The sequence below is a fragment of the Diplotaxodon limnothrissa genome, linkage group LG12, assembly GCF_057381915.1.
Source record: "Diplotaxodon limnothrissa isolate DT_005_m linkage group LG12, D_limnothrissa_male_GT1.1, whole genome shotgun sequence".
NCBI classification, from domain to species: Eukaryota; Metazoa; Chordata; class Actinopteri; order Cichliformes; family Cichlidae; genus Diplotaxodon; species Diplotaxodon limnothrissa.
The window spans coordinates 13,111,402-13,134,055 of record NC_140607.1 but is presented as its reverse complement, the minus strand read 5'-3'; the positions used below and the strand labels follow the sequence as shown (position 1 = coordinate 13,134,055).

Below are 22,654 nucleotides of genomic sequence, written 5' to 3'. Positions count from 1 at the left end.
ACCTCACCATTGGGCCTAGGAGCACGGCCAGAAAAGGTGCGCAGTCTGGTTTGTGTAGACCACGGGGCTGTTGAGTCATTTCTGATAATGTGCTCAACGACAACTTTTTGAATCTGAGGTGGGTTAAGGAGACTGCGGTCGATATTAACAGGGTTCACCACAGCACTATCAGGTGCATTGTGGGTCTGTGTGTAGTGATTAGGTTCATCATGATCACTAGCTACAATGTCATGGAGGGATGTGTCACCATCCTGAGCTGTGTGTGGCTGTGTGTCAGGAATCTCAGAGTTATGTCGAACTTCTTTGACCTCACTCTGAATAACACTCAAGAAACCTGCTTTACCACTATCTCCAACAGCCTTCAGTTCTTCTAAATATCTACGAGCTAACTCCTTGCCTACCTCTTCCTGAGCAACATCTCGAATGGTTTTGACAGACCAACCGATAGCAGGATCCTTGGGGCTCGGCAAGTCGCCTAAGATCTGGGGGTTGATCTTGGAAATGGCTTGATCGGACAAATATTGTATCAGGACTCTACCCTCTGGCTGGTTTGATTCATCTGGAATTCGAACTATCCGAGAAACTTTACCATTTACTGAAAAAACACTAGCAATGTCATCATCTGTGTAAATCCCTTCAACGCCAGTCACAAAAAGTGAGCACTGGCCATCTACATCAAAACGTCTGCAAAGATCCATGTCCAACACAATAGGGTCAAGGAAAAGAGGTAGGTGTTGTGAGCTGGAAAGTCAAGGTGCTACTTTTCACCAATCTCCTGGCTGGCTCGCCACTTGTAACGCAATCTGTACTTACGCCAAACCTTTAATGCGTGGAAATCAGGACTGTTGACCTTGGGCAGTTCACTAGGTGTCGGTGTCATCAATTTCACCCCGATGTTTAACCCAGAATCACAGTTTCTCTAAAAATAGGTTACAAGAAATCAAATGTATCCCAAATACCTGTATCCTGTCAGAGGCTAGTTTCGTAAAGGAGATTGGTAGTAGCTGCTCCACCACAGGAACAATAAGGCTTCCAGCACACAATGGACACCACACTTACTTAACATAAACACATTTATTAGACACAATTTTAAATAATAAACCCCTTTTTTTTTTTGTAGTGTCTTTCCACTCAGTGTCATAAGAAAAATAAAATAAATAAATAAAAACAAATATGTATCCTTTAAGGTCCTTTGGCCAAAAGAAAATCACCTGAGCTCAGGGAAAAATAAAGCGCATCGTTGGGGCCCTTTGAATTGTTCCTACCGCTCTGTTGGAACGGTGTAGCATCCAATAATAGCATCCAGCAAGCAGCAACGACCATCTATTTGCCAGGACGGTTCGGCAGAGTCATCAGATGAGGACTTCCACAAGGCAGTTCATCCAGTAGGATCCAGGGCACCAAAAGGGCAAACAAACCAGCCAGAGGAGTTCGTGTAATGGCGAATGCTGTCGGACTCAGCTCCGCTTCACGTTTGTAACTGCTACAAGACTTTTTCCCGAATTTCCAGCTCGTAGAGGGCACGAGAGCAGCATGCGCCTCATCGGATGAACGGAAGGAAAAACTCTGTAGCTGGACTAGAGAGTGGCTATGCGCACGGCACAGTGGTGCGTTCAGTGACCACAAATAATCAGAAATCCCATACTCAACCAATGATCTGGGTTACACTGGGAAAGTCTAAAAAGATAATTCTAAACTAATCTAACCATAGGCAAAGGGCATCTTTGTACATTTAAAAGAAGGTAAAGAAACATAGAATCATTTTTCCTGTAACATATTCCCTCCTGTTTTAACTTATTTTAAATGTATACAACAATTGTCTGTAAAGGTTATTTATTAAGCATCTTTAGCAATTTTTAATTTTCAAAATGTCAGCAAAGCAGGAATGTAAATCATGTGGTCCAAAGAATAAAACAAATAAAATAATAAAAGAACAAAGAAAAGCATAATAAACGAAATAACAATAATAAAACTAAAACTACAAAAAGTAAAAGAATAAAAGAAAAAGAATATAAACCTTATGTTGTACCTGCATAAACTACTAATGTGTTAATCAGTGCATGATCACTTGACAAGTCATTTTTAATCACCACGTCATTTATTAGCAGCTATTACAGGTTCTCCTCTAACAGAATTGCAACGGGATGCTGTTCTTCTTGAGGCACGGCAACATAAGCAGTCATTGTAGTTGTTATCATCTTTGAAATCATTACTCTTAGGCATGGCAACACACACAACACTAATATGAGCAGTGCTATCATGATGAGACCTAGAAGGAAAAATGGCTTTGCTACAGCAGCCAGCCATGAACCGCTGAACAGCCAGTCCAGCCAGCCTTGTGCTGTAGCTGCTCCAGGTGTGTGGTCAGTGACATATTTTTGCAGAGCGGTCAAATTCTGCAAAGCTTCATAAATGTCTCCTCCAGTTTCGTATCCATCAGGGATAAAAGTGCAACATGTTTCCCCGATCAGCTTGCAAACTCCTCCTTGTGATGCTGTTAGCAGGTCTAGTGTCAGTCTGTTCTGCAGCACCATCGTTCTGATGGCCTGCTGTTCTCCTGCTAAGGCGGTTCCCAGGGTCTTAGTCAAGTTGATGTGTCGTAGCAGAGCATATCGGTTGATCTCCACATGATCCCGCACCTCGGCAGCTCCAATGCCGGGGATCAAGCTCTGTAAGAATTTCACTCCTCCTCAGATGCGAAACTCTGGTTCCTTTACTGCTTGGTGCCGTCCGTGCACATCCTGTCTGGTACTGAGTCTTTGTTTGTAGTGGCATCCGGTAGATAGGTGAGTAGGCAGCTCCCCCACTGCCCGCGATCCATTGTTCATCACACATACTGGCAGTTGCGCTGCGTTCAGCTTGTTCAGTAGAATTACATCAGGCAGTGGGTCTGAGACTTGGGGCCAGGTCAGTAGGTAGGTCTGTCCGGAACAGTTCACATTTGTGGGTGATGATGACCTCCAGGTTGCTTTTGCTGGGATGCTGTAGTTGGCCTTGGACCAAAGAGTACCGTAGCCTGGATGTGTTGCCAGGCCCAACAGACACCAACTGCGATCTTCAGGTATGCTGTACGGCCACAGGCCAGACGTCTGCGAGGATAGGGGCATATGGGTACATGCATAGCAGTCAGTTTTATTATTCCAGTGAGCTGTAGTGTTCATAAACTGCCACCAAAAGTTAGTGGCGTAGCCATGGGGAAACTTGGTGTACTGTCCTTTGTCATACAGTGTCTGCCTTTTCTTCATATTGCGTGACTTGTTGTCCCTCACGGAAGCAAAGATGAGGAGCCCGGCCATGGTCAGGGCCACTGCAGTTATTAAGAGCCACCACCTCATGACGACGGGACACACCCTCCTGTCGCGAGTAGACCCCCCGGCCAGGAAAGCTGACCCCTCCACCGGGCGAGATCACAACAAGTGGGCAAGCCTGCTGTCAGCTGTGTTTAGATGGCTTCACTGACTCGCCTGCAGTGACTCTGATGGATCCAGGATGGTCGTTCCGCAATTTTGCAAGCGGTCGGTGTAGTGAGGAGGACTTGGTGTGGTCCCTCCCACCTGGGTGCGCTCCAGTTTTTCCTTTGGAGCACCTTGATCAGAACCCAGACACCGGGCTGTAATCTGCAAGACACTTGATAGACATCATTACGTTCTTCGTTATTTACAATCATCTCTTTATTTTCCTACAACTTAGACATACATTTTGCTACTGAAATTGTATCTGCCTTTTTCACTGGGTAGATTTCTGGCCACTTTGAGAATACATCTATAACCACTAGGGCGTATTTTTACCCTTGGCATTCCTTTAGCTAAATAAAGTCCATATGGATTGTGTGGTCTCAGGTTTCCCTGAGCATTATATTTTTGACACGTCATGCACGTTCTGACAAATTGTTTTGCTGAGGTTTCAAAATTTATAGTGTAGAAATGAGAGTTGACAATACAGGTCATTCCCCCCGATGACAAATGCGTACAGCCATGAGTCACTAATGCCGCCATCTTGTGGAGGAATTTTTGGCAACACTGGCTTGCCATAACACATCATTAAGTCGTTTGTCAGAACTGCACCGTGTTTTAGCCATTTTGCCTGCTCTGCTGTGCTTGCTGCTTTTGTTCATTTTTCAACACATCCAGTGGAATCTGATGTGTGTTTACTGCCATCAATGTGATGTTTGTCTTTTGTGCCGCCTATTTTGCTGCTCTGTCGGCAAAGTTGTTGCCTGTAGTAATGAAAGAGTCAGTAGGCGTTGTAAGAGGTTGGCATGCTGAACCGGTTTTCCAGTTGGTGTAATCATTCCTCTGTTATGCCAAATTTTTGCAAAATGATGCACAGCAGAGAAAACATACTGGCTGTCTGTATGTATGTTTATTAGTTTGTCTTTGTGTATTTAGCTTTCGCGTATCACAGCTATCAGCTCAGCGCTCTGTGCAGAATATGAAGAAGAAAGTGGTTTTGCTTCTATTATCTTACTATCTGTGGTTACTGCGTAACCTACACAATTTCGGCCTGTGCTGTAAGGTCAAATGCTGTTCTCCTAGCTTCCACACTTGCTGATCATAAGGTGGATCTGGGCCTGGAGTTTGTTTAAATCTCAGAATGTTGTGATACTCGGTCGGTTTCTGGAAAGTGGATGTGGCGGGTGTCATTTAGCATGCACTCAGGTTTAATACCAGAAAAGAATGGCATGACTGCTATCTTAAGTTTTGTCAGAGCGTCTCTACCTAGCAAATTTACTGGACACGACGGGTCATATATGCATTTAATAAAGCACCTGCAGCCACTTGCTGTATGTACTAGTTCTAAAGGGGCAGTTAATTGGTGTACAGTTGTGTGGCCTGAAGCTGACGTTACAACTAATTTGTCCTTTGAAAACTGTAAGTTTAAGTGGCTGCCTCAAAACTGTTTTGCATTATTTCTCTGTGGCCTACTCCTACAATCTCGTGTGAAGTGACCTTCCTCTCCACGGTTCTAGCAGGCGTTGTCTCTATGTTATCTGCTGTTTCTGCGTGGCTGTCTGCAGCCTTGGTGTTTGTGACTTTGCTCGCCTCTCTGTTCCTGATAGCCACCTGCGAATTAGTGTTTTAGTCTATTGTCAACAGTCAGCCTTATTTTTAAGTTACAGAATGCTTCTTCTTCTTCTTTTTTTTGTCTTGGTTTGGGAGAATAGATGCAACACTACATTTTCACTTAAGGCAGTTTTGAATAATTTCTAGTTTGTCAAACAATTCATGGATCTCACACATTTCAAACTTTCAAGTTAGGGTTGTTTCCCATTTATACATATATATATATATATTTAACTTTGCATAGCTCACAGCTCATAGCTCACAGCTCTAAACCTAGGCATTTTTCAATCATATGCCTAATCACTATGTGTCACTGTGATTCTCAAGTATTGTCACAAGTTCGTTTAAATTCGTTTCCAAAACCAACAAAATAATCAAACAAAAACAAAAAACATAAACGTGTCAGGACACAAAAGAAAAAAGAAAAAATGCTGCCATCCGAACAAGGCAGAAGTCTGCATATGTTGGCTTTTAATAGCATGCAGCTTGTAACATGGTAGACTAATGTGCCTGTGTTAATTCAGCTCCATATTATTGTGTGAAGTTGCACTGGGTTGGGAGTGGTTTTGTGTGTGTGTCACATTTTTGGTGAGCCAATGGCTGGAATGGGGTTGGACTAATTAGAGGCAGGTGTACTTGATTGCACTGATACACTGGTCTACTTATAGCCCACACTACAAACACTGCTGTGTCGTTTTGTCTCTCTGTGCAGGTATGTAATGTGATGAAATCAGATATGTTTGGGATGGATGGGTTTTGCGCTATGAATTTTATATTAAGTGTGTCGTTTTGTCTCTCTGTGCAGTCCAGGGCCTATTATATGCCACAGCCTAAAGGCAGCTGGGTTGCAGAGGCTTGAGTGACCACTGACTATATGCTTGCAGGGTGGTGGGTCTCCAAGGACAACTTCTAACCCTGTTAAAGGCAACATGTGGAGTGCAACTTGGCTATGTGGCATAGCTGGCTCTGGCCTTGGGACTGTGTGTTTTTATACAATTCATAAATGGGACACTGGACTGTTTTCTTTTATCTCTTGATATATTTTTTGTCAATAAATTATCTTTTAGAATTTTATTGACTGTCATCTTTTTGCCCACGACTGAGACGGTTGGTCAGACCTAGAGTCTTTCTTCGGGTGTGTTACAACAGCTTCTGCTCTAAAAGAAACAAATAAATAAAAAGAAAAGAAAATGTGGAACATGCTCATCAGCAGTGTCTACATATTTAATTCAGCTTCTCAATCCTGTAGTTTTAGCTGTTGTCTACAGGGTTTTGCTTATTGGTTGTTATTATAGGTGTGCTCTATCTCAGCAATGTGTCATTCTAGGATGATAGGTTTCAAGCTGGTCAAGTGCCTCTATGCACTTCATTAGTTTAGTTATTCTCTGTATTGTCTTCATCTCACATGTCATTACACTGAGTTTCAGCAAACCTTAAGCTTGATGCAGACTACTGCTTAACAGTTATCCACCTCACATCATAACCGATTTAGGTGCCTCTTCATATTAATATTATGTCATTGTTAATATTATCCTCTTTGTCTTATATAACAGCAATAGCATATTATAATATTTTATCAGTGTGTACCATTATACTACTACTGAGCCAATTTGTTAGTTAGGATCATCTTATTCAGCAAACAGATAATTTAGAATTCATCCAATCTGCGGTCACATTTGTTCTCTCTGTTGCATGGCGGACCAGGCAGGTCTATTATAATATATTATTTACATTTTATTTTGTATCCATCAAGGGCTTCAGATGACCTGCAGAATCATCCTTTTCCCAGGGTGGAGACAGTTACCTTTTCACACACTGTCCTTGGCTGAACAGTGACACAGTCTTAATATACCTTATTTATTTTATTAAAATATTTTCGTGTGAATTATTTGCTTTATATTCATTTTATACATGCTGGGCATGGTCATCATGCCAACTGTGTTTCATTGTTAATATCACTTTACAGGTTGTTATCCTTGCTATTATTAATTTCAAATACTCTAAAGATAATTTCTACTGTAATTTTCCCTTCATCTTTATTTCGTACTTTTTATATTTATATCTACTCAGTGGGGTCTGTTTTCAACCCTTTTAAAATACTTCAAACTACTTTGATCTCTAGTTTTCACTTAAGGGATTATTAAGTTCTTCCTGATATGGGTGGTGCTGCAGATGCGGCTGCAGGAATGAGTGATGGCTTTCTAAAAGGGTTGTGGGAACTGCACAGTGTCTCGTCTTCTGGTTTTACTAAACTGGCAGTTGAGTTCTATTCTTCTGACTGTTTATATTTTGTTTTCTTAAATCTCTCAGTTTACAGACACTGTTTTTGTCCGGCGTCTGGACTTTTCTTTTCTCACCACTGCTCGTCAGCAGGAGTGAGTCTTAATTTCACTTGCTTGATTACCCATCTTATTTATGTATTTACTTATTTTTGTTTAAGTAATATATACACAATACAGCTGCTATCACCTTCGCTGGTATTAGAGACGAGAGTGGTTGCTCACACGCCCTTCTACTTTCGGACTATTTCCAAAAGCGGTGTGAACTTTACGAGACGGAACTCGACCGTTCTCTCAACTCACCAGCACGTCAGTGAACAGCAGTAAAAGAAAAAACACAGGAGGAGCAGCTCAGTCTCTTATTGGACCGTGAAAATTCAGCTTGCTCCGTTAATTAAAACAATACACACACACACACACACCCACATTCACAGCTTCGACGCGCGCGCGACCGGAACCCTTATGATAAGGGGAGCTCCCAGAGCTACTTACTCCCTAGACCCAGTCTAGACCCAGCTGGGGGAGCTACCCAGAGCTCCAAAGCTACCAGTCGACGAGCTTCCAAAGCTTCCAGTCGACGAGCTACGCTACCAGTCGACGAGCTACGCTACCAGTCGACGAGCTACTTCCGCTATTTTAAATTCCCTGAATTCAAAATGCGCTTTTACGCAAGATTGTGTCAGTGTGTCTGTATCTACCTGGTCAGTGTCGCCGGGTCTGGTCCACCTCGATCAGGCCCCACCACCGTGGGTCGCTTTCTAAGAACGTTGGCCAAGACTCGAATTTAACGCTCTTGGTCTTTTATCACACACCTAGTATGTGAGCTGTCGACAGGCGAGCAACGTGGACTGGTCACGGAGATGGGACACGATGGAGGCGCTCCGGCTCCGAAGGACCAAGAAATGTTGGGGGAAAACTCTGTAAAAGACCCAGGAGAAATAAAGACACAATGAGACAAAGTTACTTTCTTTATCAAACGTGTACACGGGTGAGCTGCCAAGAACAACTCACAACGTGTACAGAGGCTGGGCACTTTTTATAGGAAAGACAGTGAGAACAGGATAAGAAAATACAAAACAGATAAAATAAACAACTCCATATGTGGCGCTAGTCTCGTCAGCAGAGAGCTGGGAGAAAGCTGTGAGAGATAAAACAATCTAAAACAATATGTCCCAGAAACAAGATGTCTTTGCTGGGAAAGTCTAAAAAGATAATTCTAAACTAATCTAACCATAGGCAAAGGGCATCTTTGTACATTTAAAAGAAGGTAAAGAAACATAGAATCATTTTTCCTGTAACATACGGAGATATGTATAAAATGCAGTAAACCTTTACAATACTGTGTTAATTAAAAATGCAATGTGATTATGTGTTACCTTGTAGCACTTGTATACACAATACTTAACTACACAGGGCACATCATGAAAAAAAATTGTATTTGAAAACCAAAATGCAGTGAAATTGCAAATGTACTTTTCATAACTGTATGCTGTGACTTAGCTGGACAAATTGTTTCTTTTCAGTGTTACAATATTGACTCCACAGTAATAAAGGCGGTCTTTCACTTGCGAATATGAAATCAGTCCCTCCAGCAAAGCTTTTAAGCCCTTATCTTCAAATCTCTCTCTACCCTTGGCTTTCCTCTGGAGAATGCAGCTGACATCTTTATTCCCACAGCTTCGCATGCAGTCCGATTTCTCAGGGGATTCAGACAGAAAGAGACAAGCAGAGCGGATAATCGCAAGAAAAAGAGTTTAAGAGATTAATTTCGTTTTTTTTCTCCCCTTCATCATGATTGCAACCTTTACTAGAGTTTATGTGTGTGAGAGAGAAATAGCAACACAGGAACAAATGAAGATGATTAGATGAAAAGGAAGGCGCAAGTCTGTACAGTAAGATATATGATTAGTAGTTGTGTTGACAAAGTGCTTTTTTTTTCCTTTGGAAGAATCCCAACCGTGCCCCAGTGTAAGCCTGAAGAGCTGTAACAGCATTTATTTCCCCAGAATAACCATTCAAACAATGCTTTGTCAACATTCAAGGCTGATTGTTTTCTTCAAAGGTGTTTGTTAATGCGAAAATGTAAAAAAAAATACAGTTATAAGTAAACTAATGATATTGCGGCTGTATTGTAACCATTTAAACCTAGTTTGTCACACTCAAAGCAATTTTCCTAGTGAGAGATAGTTGTGCCTCTGTTGGCTGATTTGTTACCGAAAGTAATAAAATTAGATTTTCTTGCAACAGAGCGATCTGGGAGGCTATTAAGTAAAGCCGTAAGGAGGTGTATGCACATTTACAATCCAGGCCGGGTGCTCCAAAATAGTAAAGGAGAGACATTTAGACAGAGAAATGATGGCCATTCGCTGGATTGATCCCCCTCTTACTGGTTTAATCAACAACATTGCATCATAGCTTGAGTTTTGTCGGGTGAACATCCCGGTATGAGTTACACCCGTCTGTGTGTTTGTTGTTTACTCCAATTTAAAATGCTACTCAAAATACCACAAACCATACATCAGTACAAAATGAGTGTTTTAAATTCTGCCTTTTCTAGATTGTTGATACCGATAAACACAAAGTACGCAGCAGCGTTTTGTTTTTTAACATCATTATGCATGCTACAGTTGTTATGCATGCTCATTGTGTGTTATCTTGATTAAAACATTACACAGTACAGTAAATCAAAGTTATATGACATATAACTCTGATTTACTGTACTGTGTAATGTTTTAATCAAGATAACACACAATGAGCATGCATAACAACTGTAGCATGCATATGCATAGCTCATATAATGTTAAGCACCAGATACAAAAGTAACAAATTAGCAACACATGTTGCTAAATGCACTTGTCAGTGCATTTTGGATGTAGGCAAAGTTCTGCAAGAAATCCTGTTTCAGCCTCAATTGTACCAAATTTCATGGCAGCTTATCCAATATTTTTTTCTTTTAGTCTGTAAAACAGCCAACACTGCTGTCTCTAAAGGCATGCCACTCTCACTGCTAAGAAAAGAAATTCTTTCCACTTTGCACATCAGACTGTTTTATTTTTTATTTTCTTTCTTTCTTTTTAAACAGGTCGACACGGGACAGCGAGGATGAAGACGACGAAGACAGGCGAGGGCGAAGCTGCACTCTGCAGTACCAGCATGCCATGGTCAAAGTCCTGACTCATTTTATAGCCGAGTCAGCTGATCCTCGAGGCCAGACCAGCTACATGCTGGGCACCGATTGGCAGGTGGACATTACGGAGCTTGTTTGGGACTTCCTCAAAGTAGAGAATACACAGGTTGCACAGCTATTGGACAAGAAGATACTAATGGGCCTTGACACAGGCATGACCACTATTCAGGTATACGAAGAATCTGTATCTGTATCAGAATTTGTTACAACAACAGCTTACAGGTGCTGTCTAAAATTACATTTGCTGCAATGAGACAAAATCTGAATGTTAGTCAGGCAGTGGGGGGTTTATTAACACATAATAATCATACAATTTTTATCTTTAGTACACATGCAACCACAATACAATTTGTACACCGGCTGTTTTGATTAAGTTTAATTTCAAAGCACAGTTAAAATCTTAGTGGGCACGACTGTAACATGCTTGGTGCAATCCCCTGAAGCTTGGCACAGTGTTATCATGATAAATAGAAAGGAAAAAAACTGTTAAAAGTGGTGGTTCCTAAAAACTAATACTCAGTAGGCTTCTTTCAAGTTGCATTTTATAATTTTTAAAAATGCAATTTTACTGTAATGCTCCACTTTGGTCAGTTCTTCCCTGATTTGAACCATATGTTCTCTGAACAATGTTGCCTCTGATTCCAAATAGGTATTTGCCATTGATTCTTGTTCTTCCCTGAATACCTGCTTTGTTAACAGCAAAAGAGATCCAGAAACTACTCGAGTGAAATGCTGTCATTCAGTGTGCAATTATTCTGCCGTTGCTAGAATCTTTCAAAACTCCAGCAATGTCTGTGTTGGAAGATCAGTGCTTCCTTTTAATCCTCTTTACTCAAGTAATTGTGCAAATCTCAAAATCTGTTGTATAGATGCACACACACACACACACACACACACACACACACACACACACACACACACACACACACACACAGTAGTGTAGAAGCTATTTGAGGTTGGCAAAGATTTGTTTTAATATAGAACACTATAATATTGTGGTTGATCTAATGAGTCAAAAAAAAATAAGACTGTAGTGATTTTATTAGTGATTTAACTACAACCACTTGGGAAATACAGTTCTATGCCTCTGCACTCATCACGGGCGTAGCAGTCATGGTAATTTGGGGCTTTTTATGATTTCTCTGAACTGGACTGGAATGATTTACATCCTTAATGACATTAAAAACAATCATTTGGTGCACAGCTTTGAATCAATTTAGGATTTTCTCTAAACCACACAGGGTCATAATTCTACGTACAGGTTCAAATATATACGTACACTCACTTAAATCTTCGGTTAAGGTGCTGAAGGTGAGATGAGAAACCACTTTGTCGAGGTCTGGAAGAAAGAAACCCCAAACTGTCACCCTTAGATGAGAGTACCATCTAATTAGTGGTACTGGTACATTGCACAAAGTGGGTGGAGTAATGAAGAAGTATTTCTACCTCTAAATTCTTCAACTTTAGGTCAGTTCAACAGGTAGTTGGACACAACAGAGAGTATCAGCAGGACAATGATCCCAAACAACCATGGAAACTAGTTTTGGAATGAATGAAGCAGGCGAACACTAAGCTTCTAGAAAGTCCTTCACAAACCCCAAAATTGTGGACTTTCCATAAGAACTTTGTCCATGCCAGAAAACAAACAGATTTGAATGAACTCTACCAATTCTGCCAAGAAGAGTGATTAAAAATATCCAATTGGAAGCTTGTTGATGTCTACCAAAAACATCTGGCCGAGGTGCAACTTGCTAAAATACATTTAATCATATATTAGTGTGATGTGTGTATGTATTTGAGCCTGTAGGTACACTTTATCCCTTTGTTGGTTAGACAAAATCCCAATAGGCTTCAAACTGGTGCACCCAATTTGGTTTTTTTTTAATCATTTAAGATATATTCAGTATAATCATTCCACCCTGGAAGCTGAACAGTTCTAAGAAATCATTAAAAGCCCCAAATTACCATGACATTCATTCCTGTAATGAGCTTAAACTTCTGACCACAACTGTGTGAGTTTGGGTGTAGCATTCATCCATCCCATCAGCATAAACGCAACATCTTAGGGATACTTCTTTTTATAACTTTGTGGTCAACTCTGAAGTCTCTTTGCCTGGCCAGAACTCGAGAGTTTATGCACTAATTAGGCAAAACATTGCAATAAATTTCAGAATAAATGTTAAATTTGTAACCTTTTATATTTAACAAGTCAATGGTGAAATTTGGTGCCATAACTCAGGAACTGGTGAGCATTGGTGGTGCTTTGGTGGTTCTGTCAATCTGCCAGGCTAAAAATGTGCTTGAAGCATTCATGTTTTAACATTTTTTGCTTCTCTGTAGCAACAGCCATGACTGCTGTCATGGTTACAGCTCTGTACTCTGTCAGAATCTTTAAAAATAATTACATTTATTATGTTGTACTACAAATCCTTGGATGTGAATGTGTTCACAGCCAGACAACAACATGGTTGTAATTCTAGGTATATCTTAAACTCTAATTAGAGTTTACCTAGCTTAACATTACATTATTCTCTCTAGAGAAAAACATGTCAGAATAACATGCTGTGGAAACATGTTGCTTATCCCGGGGACAGTAACAATTGTGAATGTTGCTGTTGCAGTTTGACTAGTACCTCCCTTTGACCATAGCAGACAGGTGATTACTGGTGTGTCACAGCCTGTACTTCAGGCTCTCTGTAGTGAGTGGGTCCTCTCCCCTCAGCCCTATGCTTTGTCAAGCTCTTCACACTAACTGGATGAATATCAGCCTCCTAATGACATCTGTGAGAGTGGGATCTGTTTCCTGGCTCAGAGTACTCATCCGTCTGTTTCTGTGCAGAGATGTGTTCAATCCCCAAACACCACAAACCTGAAAATATAAGCACCAACCGGAAAACACGGCAAGTACGAGGGTCTGACAGCTGACTGCCTGTGCCATGCATCATGCTGATGAAAGATACGGCACACGGATGAGGATAAGCATGCGGAGGAAGTCTTCCTCTGCATGCTTCGTTCTTCTGTTTTGGGGTTAAAGTGTGCCTCTTTTTTAGATTACCAGTATTAGTCAAAGGGAATGGATTCATACCTACATGAGGTACAAGGGTTGGATGGCATCCAAGTTGAGTTGTTTTTTGATCCACCCAGCCTGAGTAGCGACAGATAAAATTAAAAGTGTGTTTTGTGTATCGTTTTGCATATTGCGGAGGAGCATGCAAGTCTTTTATGTTAGATGAAAACCCTTGGAAAGACATTTTCTCAGCTTCACCTGTAACTCACAGTAATCCCTCCCTTTTTTTTCTAAAATCAGTGGCATCTTCACAGCCAGATGCTCATTGATGTGTTGTTTTTGCATTTCACTTGCCAGAAATCACTTGTCAGTCAAACAATGTGACCAGTGTGTATTTTCCGTTAATGAAGTTTTTTGCTGTTTTCTTTCTGCTCCATCCGTTTCTGTTTGCTGTTGCTGCTGATTTCTCTTGGGAAAGACCTCCCAGGCCTCAGTGTTTAGAGCAGGAAATCATAAAGCCTTCATCAACAGGCTATACACTAGGTTGAGTCACTGCTGTTGAGTAGCATCTATAATTGTTCGTACCAAATGTGACAGGTTACTGCGTGTATTCGTGAAGAATACCGTCAAAGAAAAATGTAATTATTTGCCTTTTTTACTTTAATGTCTCCATGGTAATCTGTCATCTCTCTCCTTGTTTTTCTTCACTTTTTCAGGTGTTGTCTCCTTTATCAGACTCAATCCTGGCAGAGAAGACTATCACAGTGGTGGATGACAAAGTGACCATCACAGAGTTGGGAGTCCAGTTGGTGACAGGCCTTTCCATGAGCCTGCAGCTCAGTCCGGGAAGTAACCGGGCCATCCTGGCTACTACAACCACACAGGAAGTCTTGCAGAGCTCCAAACAGGTCAGAATGCTTTAAGAAATTAAAAACCACAAAACTACATTTAATATGCGTAAGGGTTATTGGCTCACAAGTTTGAAAACATATTGTCTAATTGAATGAGCAAATTCATATAAATTTATACACTCACCTGCCATTTTATTAGGTATATCTTGTTAATACTGGGCTGGACCTCCTTTTTGTCTTTGGAACTGCACAATTTTTCATGGCATGAATTCAGTAAGGTGCTAGGAAACATTCCTCTGAGATTGTGGTCCATATTAACATGACAGCATCACACAGTCGCTGCAGATTTGTCAGCTGCACATCTTTGATCCAAATCTGCCGTTCCATCAAATCCCAAAAAAGCTCTCTTAGATTGAGATCTGGAGACTGTGAAGAGCATGAGAGTACAGTGAACTCGCCGTCATGTTCAAGAACAAGTTTGGATTTATTTGACTTTTGGTGTGTTATTCTGAGGGAAGCAGCCATCAGAAGATGGACACTTTGTGGTCATAAATGGACATGGTCAGCAGCAATACTCAAGTAGGCTGCTGTGTTTAAGTGATGCTCAGTTGGTACTAAGGAGCCCAAAATGTGCCCAGAAAATATCCCCCATTTGAATATAACACCGGCAGGCTGAATTGTTAACAAAAGGCATGATGGAGTAATTCGCTCATATTGTTTATTCAAATTCTGACACTAACAGCAGAAATTGAGACTCATCAGTACAGGCAACATTTTTCCACTTTTGGCAAGCCAGAGTGAATTATGTGAAAAATGTTCAGATGGCTCTACAGGGAAAGGAGAAAATCTGAAAACCTGATTGTAAAACGTCGTAAAGATAGGAAAAGATATTTTAGTTGACTGATGACCAAAGAAAACATCGCTTGAAACACATTCTGCTGCAATCAGGGGGAACATAAAGAGCCACATGCAACTCATCAGATCTGCAGGGGCCACTGTCTTAAAATGACACAGTGGGCATTGCAATACTTGCACAAAAAACAGACAAGTGCTTCAAAGATTGTGGTTGGGGTGGGGTTATCAACTGGAATCTGAGTTTCTGTGGCAGCTCAGACAGTGTGAAATAGATTGCATAATGTCAACAGGTATGGAAAGAGTCCAGTTTAAAAATCATTGTTCCTTGGCACAAAATATTATATGCAGTTACAATTATATTCATTTAAACTGCTTAAATACCCTACTATTCAACTTAGACGTAATGTAGTTACTGGAAGTGATTCAGTTTTGACACTTACAGTGCCTTTGTTGCATACAGAAAGTGGAGGTGTTTTAATAAGATAAAAAGTAAAACCAACGAATAATCGTTAATCAACTGTGATTTTCTATTAATCATGTTATCAGTTATCCATCAAAATCAAATATTTGATAGTCGATGCTCCTCAAATCTAATTTTCTTTGTCATACCTAATATCTTATTATCATCTTTCCATTTCCTTAAGCTGCAGAAAATTATAGTCAACACTTTCATGTGTTTTAATAGATAAAATGATTAATGGATAAAATGAGTGGATAATTAGCAGGTTAGCAGAAAAAGAAGATAATAATTTGGTGCAGACCCACGTATAAGAGACTTCTATGTGATTTTACTTAACAGCTCATTTCTCCTCAGAGCCTCCTTTACAAAAGTGAGCGCTGATTCTTCTCTACTAGATGAAAATTATTCACAGACCATTTAGACAGATCTGATTAAGGCAGATAATTATGTTCATTTGTTTTACATTGGCAATTATTATCACCTAGAATATTAAATTACTCTTAATTAGATGAAATAATTTTTTTATATAAATATCAGCTGAAGCCAAAAGTGCTCAATCGCCAACTCAAATACTTTTAGGGTCTCTATAAAGTTATTTTTTGTTTGCATTACACTATCCTTAACTGTCTAAATGTGCAAAAGAAAAAGAAAATAAGTGAGAGATTATAAAAAGTTATCTACATGAGGAGCGCTGCTTTGAGACAAGCTGGATGTCTTAGGACAGCAGCCCCAACCTTTTTTGGGCCACAGACCGGTTTATGTCCAACAATATTTTCACGGAACGGCCTTGTGTCGTGGATAAATAAACAAAAAAAACCACTACCGTACCAAAGAAAAAGAAGATTTATTCTTAACACAAGAGAAAAGACCCTGGGAAACCAAGTTAATGATCAAAACAATTAAAAAATAACAATAAAAACCTATAAAACCCCTGAAAACCATACATTTCACACCCGAGCCTCAACTCTCGCGGCCTGGTACCAAACGACTTGGCCGTGAGAGTTGGGGACCGCTGTTTTAGGATTATCAGAAACTTCAGCAGAGTCTTATTGTCATGGCTTCCAAAGCTTGTGAGCATAGTGCGGCCTGAGGGCTGGCAGTCCATTGGCATAGCCTCTCTTAACATTTAAGCTGGTGGGCAAGCCCATAGCTTCAGCCTGGCAGCTTGATTCTTTAATGAATAGCAAAAACAATACAAAAATAGAAAAATGCTAAGCTTTTTCATTTACTTCTATTTGTAGTTCCTCTTTTTTAATTAATTTTGTTATATTATTTACTTTCCTGAATAGATGTACATTTTTTTCTTCTATGTCTTGGCTAGTCTGTTCTTTTTACGGCACTCATATATTAACTCAAAGGCTTGAAAGCATGTAACGCAGCGCTTCTCTTTGGTTATCTAATGGAAACAGAAGTTTAATCTCAGAGCAAGCTCAAGCAACACCACAGTACTGTACAAAATTTCGACTTAAAATCTGAACTTTGCAATTCTGTCATGTTTGCTTTTCTTTATAATTTGCTGCAGCTACTCTTGCTGTGGCTTCTTTGATCAAGCTCTCCAGTGAGCTCTCCGAGCTGCCCCGAACTATTCCACTTCACCCTTTTTTCTGACTGAGGGCATGAAGGCTATTTATCAGCTCTATCTTCTTACATAGAGTGTGGGGATAAGCAGACAGCACTGCGCTTGCAAGACCTCTGGTGTTACTAATATAAGGAGCATTGACAGACCACTGTGGGAATCTATATACTTGTGCGCCTTTGGGGGATTTGTCTCTTGGTGATATTAAAATGCAAATTGTGAAACTGCAGTAGTAGGCGGCTTCACGACACCCATGTATGGCGAAGCCTCAGTGGCATGAACAATATTTAAAGTAACTGTTTGATCTTTTCTGCCCCTTGGCTGAGAGAAAATAGCTGCTGAGGTAGCTTAACCACAACTTAGTGAGCTTGACTAAAGGAACACTGAATCCAAATAATCATTATGCAGCTCATTTGAACAATTCACTATACTCCCATAAGTTAAAGCCGGCGGAACAAGCAAGGGGAGTTTCAGAGCTAACCTGTTGAAAATGATCTGTTTCCATGAAATTATGCTCTATGCAGTATTTTTACAGCATCATTTCAATCCTTTGTAATGTCTGACAATCCTGCCTCTCTCTCTCTACCTCTTTTGTAGGAGGCCTTGATTAGTGCCTGGCTACAGTTCAGTGACGGCTCTGTGGCTCCACTAGACCTCTACAATCCGGACTTTTTTGTCCTGACAGCCACTTCACTAGACGAGGAAGTCGTGACAGTGCAGCAGGACCCTTCCTGGAAATGGCCTGTCATTGTGACGGAGGCAGAGGGTCAAGGCCTGCTGGTCAGGATGGAAATGACTGTTAGTGAAGTGTGCCAGAAGTTCAAGCGACGCAGCATTATAGCTGCGGGGAACTGCAACATCAGGGTGAAGTTTGGCCATAGTGACACCTCAAGGGGAGGGAGCAGCGACTATGGTCCTGATGGAGATGATATGGAGAACAGGGGCAGGCTCTCCTCCCAGGACAGGACTGGCCTTGACACACACTATTACGGTAGTTCGATCTCTGACATGGAGGATGGTGTGCTGAAGAGAGCCACCACAACGAGAAGCACAATAATCCGCAGACCCAATGGGGATAAACTTTCAGTGGATGGTAGCCAGAGCATACCAATTGACTTTGCTGACTTCCCCGCACAAGTAGATCTACCCCGTGGTCGCAATGTGGACGACGAGCTCATTCAGACTGCCCGAGGGCTCACAGACCTAGAAATTGGCATGTACGCCTTGCTCGGGGTCTTCTGCCTCGCCATCCTGGTCTTTCTTATTAACTGCATTTCCTATACGCTCAAATACCGTCACAAGGAGCTCTCCATCGAGGGCCAGGAAAACATGAACCATGCTCACGACTGGGTGTGGCTGGGGAACGAGGCCGAGCTGCTGGAGAGCCAAATCAGCCTTTCGCCTCAGCAGGAAGAACAGACCTCCATGATAGACTCAAGCAGCGGCCTCGAGGAGGGCAGCCACTTACTGAACGGAGGCTCTTCCCAGAAGAGCGTGCCGAGCCAAGTGCATCGGGCGGCGGACACAGGCTGCATAGCCAAGGACAGCAAAGGAGACTCCCCCACCACCAAGAGAAAGCGAGTTAAGTTTACCACGTTCACCACTATCCCCTTGGACAATAGCTACCCCACTGTTAGCACACTGACTGGAAGCCACAGCCATGACATTAAGTGGGTGTGTCAAGACGTGCAGCTTGGAGACTCCAAGGAGTTGCGCAGTTACATGGAAAGGTTAAATGACAGTGCTTTAAAAGAGGTGGCATAATGTACTGTGTGCACTTGTGACAAACTCACCCATATGCCTTCCAGCCAGCGGAGAGTGGGTCTCAACAGAAACCAGATCCACAGTTGGTGATCGAGGAGTAAATTTACTTCAGAATCAACCCAAACTGCCAAAGGGTCATTAAACTTTGCGAGAAATGTCATGATTCCACATATGACTGATGATAAATCACTGACAAAAAACATGAGGTGGTTCTTTTGTTTGTCAGATGGTTGCCACTTAAACATTGTTTTATTATTACACGATTTAGAATCGTGCAAGGATCTGCAGCAAAGCATATAGAGTTTAAAACGAACAGTGACGTGACTAGATAGATATTCCGAGTGTGTGTGTGTGCACATTAAATGGCTTTGGAAGTTCTGTATCAATTTTGGATTTCTTACATGAGAGTTCTGGAAAGGCCAAAGCAAGTCAAGACAAATCTGCATGTTGTTCGGGGGGGGGGGGCGGAAGAAAAGAAAAACAAGAATGGCACAACTTTCCAGTTCATTGTCATCCTCCTTAGCAAGGCATACGACCTGTTATGTATATACTGAACAATCTCCAAAGCATTGTACTGTTGCTCTGTATATTGTATTTTCATAACATTTAAGGAATACACAGTAATGTCAAGAGTGTGCATCAGCTTTTATTGACTGCAGCATTGTGAGGCATTGAGTCTTTAGATTGGAGAAGGTGAAGCCAATTACACACTGATCTTTGTATCAAAGACTATTTATAAGATGTAATTTACCTACAAGCAACAACACAATCTAATCTCGTTTAATGCTGGCCAGTGAAGAAAAGCATCAATACTCTCATCTTGTCCATTACAATCCAGTACCCTGACACCACAGCCAGTATATGTGAAGGAGCTTTTAAACCAAATGGCTGACCATCATGATAATGTGACATTTCCCAATACCGCCCTCTCAGTTAAAAGTTTTTCAAGGTTTGAAGAAAATACCAATTAACACCTCTGTCCCATAATTACACGCAAGGTAGGAAATATTACCTTTTTTTGGAAGTGGATCTTTTATTATTCAGATAATTGCACAAATAATAATCTTCTCTGAAAACTTCCTAAACAAGGGCAGTCGGCTGAAAAATTGCATTTTGCTCAGTGAACGTTATTATCATCACAGTGGTGTTGGGGAATTGTGTGTGCGTGAGTGTGTTATTATTTTCCATCAAGCAGAGAAATGTTCACATTATGTTAACTGTTGCCGCAGTATGAATCAGGTTGTTAATCAGGGGCATTGTCAATATTATTCGTTTCAGCAAATAGTGGCGCTACCTTGAGTAGAATTGGGGATGTCGTATAGAATAGCTTACTTCTGTCAGCATTCGGCACTAAATGGAGCCCCACCAGATACCTACACAGAGGTTTAGCAGCTTTTCCGGCTATTTTTCTGCCTATTTCCCTTATCGTGTGTCAGCTGAGAAGGTTTATACCATTTTCATGTCCGCACATTAGCTTAAACATCATACTACAGAGGCCCCGGTCACAGAAGACCCCCAAGCAATCTTTAGTTGCTAAGGGAAATGTGTTTCCCCCAACTGGTTGGTCAGTCATTGCTGACTGTTGGACCGAAAACCTATTCATGATTACTTTGGTCGCTAGCAAATTGCCCCAATCAACTGTAGTTTGCACGGAAGACACCAGCTTGTCTGTAAAGACTTGCTAACTTCTACAGGAGCAGTAGTAGACTTAGGTTGTGCCTGCTGCATCTGACACATTTCAAAAGGTCAAATTTTTACTTTGAAGACTAACACTCTCTGTTTCACTACCATTTAGCGAGTAGTTGGTGAGCGTTAGCAGACAAGTTAGCCTCTTTCATGCAAACTATAAGTAATAGTAGCAATCTGCTAGCAAAAAAGTTTTTGTTGTGGCTAACTGGCAGTAAATGCTACTACAAAAACATACAGGTAACATAATTTTCTTAGCTAACCCTTATCAAAGAAGAATATGTAATAATATGCATTATTTTTTAAATGTATAACTAATGTTTTCTGGTGTTGCAGTGTTTTAAGTGCTGATATTTCTAAACTGGGGTAATTCAAGTAGAAAAAAATTAAGACATCTATGAGCAATGTAACACGCACACACACCGTGATACACACAAACAATTATGTTCTGTCACCATGTCGTGATCCGCTTCATTTTGTGGGGTTTTCCCGCTTCTGTGGCTTTAGCGTTATCTCCAGGGGACTGAAGCGGGGGTCACAGCTGCTGCGCTCAGTTGGTGGACCGTGAAGGGCGAGGAATGCCTGTGTAGATATGGGAGGGATTTAACTGCCAGCCACAAGGGTAATGATTGATGGAGGACCCCGGTTAATTAAAACACCACTGCAACTCTCTTTCTGCAACCACTGTTGGTGGCTTCAGCCTCTTCAAGTAAAAGCAATACAACCCATTAAAGGCACACCACATTCACCCCCTTGGGCTCCAGTTGTGGATGTGCTCATACCTGCTGGGATGTAGCACACGAAATATAATGGCTGTATTCACTTCGGTTCATGGAGCATGTTAACTCAAGTCTCATTTTTGTTGGCCTTGAAGTCTTGACTTCATGAAAAGGGAAAGGAGAAAAAAAAAGCTTCCCCAGGCCTCCATCTTAAATGGATTTTTAATTAAATTGATGATGTGAGACCAACAAACTCTCACTAATGGTTGGCTGTGCTCCCTGTGGTCCTAATGTGCCGAGCCCGTATTTGCAATTTCCAAATGATTATTCGCTGTTTGATTTATGTTGCTTCATCTGAATTCATTTTACCGTCAGTTCACAGCAGGTTCACGACAGCTAAATGTACACAACCACCCCGCTGGAGAGGAGCGAAGAAACAGCCAACGAGGTCGGCTTGACATTCCGGTCCGACCGATTCTTACAGATGGAGTCGCAGGGAACTAGAGGCAACATTGTTTACAACGCCCCTGTGCCAAATCTGTCTCCTGTAAACACAATCTCCCACCTGACCAGCAGACCACATTGGGAAGATAAACACCACAGCACACATGAACAAATGTTCCCTTGTCTTACCATCTTTGTAAGGTCTCTCAGGCAAAGTCCCTACCCACAAGATGTAAAGCTCTAAAAGAAAAAAAAAAAAGGTCACAAATATGTTTTTCCCAAATAAAAGTAAGTAAATTGTACATCTGTTAGAGACTGATTCAACTGCACACTTAGTAAACGAATGAGTGAGTACATCATGAAATAATTTGTGTCGGAGTGCTTCAAAACAACCAAGAGTGCGCGTGTTTCTTATAATGAAGACATCACCCAGTGCAGCAGCGAGTGTTTATCCTTTTGGACAAAAGAGGGTCTCTGTGGCACAGAAAAAATGTGCTAGTGTGTTAGTTGTGGAGATTATTCATTTGTAGTCAGTTAATTAGTTTTTGTCTTTTTTTATGGGATTTCTTGAAAGTAAGAAATAAACAACCCTGTGCAGGTATTTTTGGCCTCCAGAACCAACAAAGTGATCTCAGCACAAGCTCACAGGTACAGAGTATCAGCGATAACTCAGAACTCCAGCAGCTATAAACAACTACAGTAGCTGGCGAAAGGCTCAGCAGCATGACTCGAGCACCCAGCCATGTCATTTAGATGTATTGGC

General features: G+C 41.2%; 1 protein-coding gene across 1 annotated transcript in view; it reads left to right on the top strand.

Moving 5' to 3' along the window:
• The window catches only part of LOC146620939 (transmembrane protein 132C), a 192,516-nt gene extending 173,197 nt beyond the window's left edge, over positions 1 to 19,319 (top strand). Inside the window, exons 7-9 of the mRNA XM_085367141.1 lie at positions 10,425 to 10,698; positions 14,253 to 14,444; positions 17,876 to 19,319. Of these exons, the coding sequence (XP_085223267.1) occupies positions 10,425 to 10,698; positions 14,253 to 14,444; positions 17,876 to 19,042 (1,633 nt within the window). The 3' untranslated portion in view covers positions 19,043 to 19,319. The remainder of the gene's footprint in view (positions 1 to 10,424; positions 10,699 to 14,252; positions 14,445 to 17,875) is intronic.
• Positions 19,320 to 22,654: the final 3,335 nt, after the last annotated feature.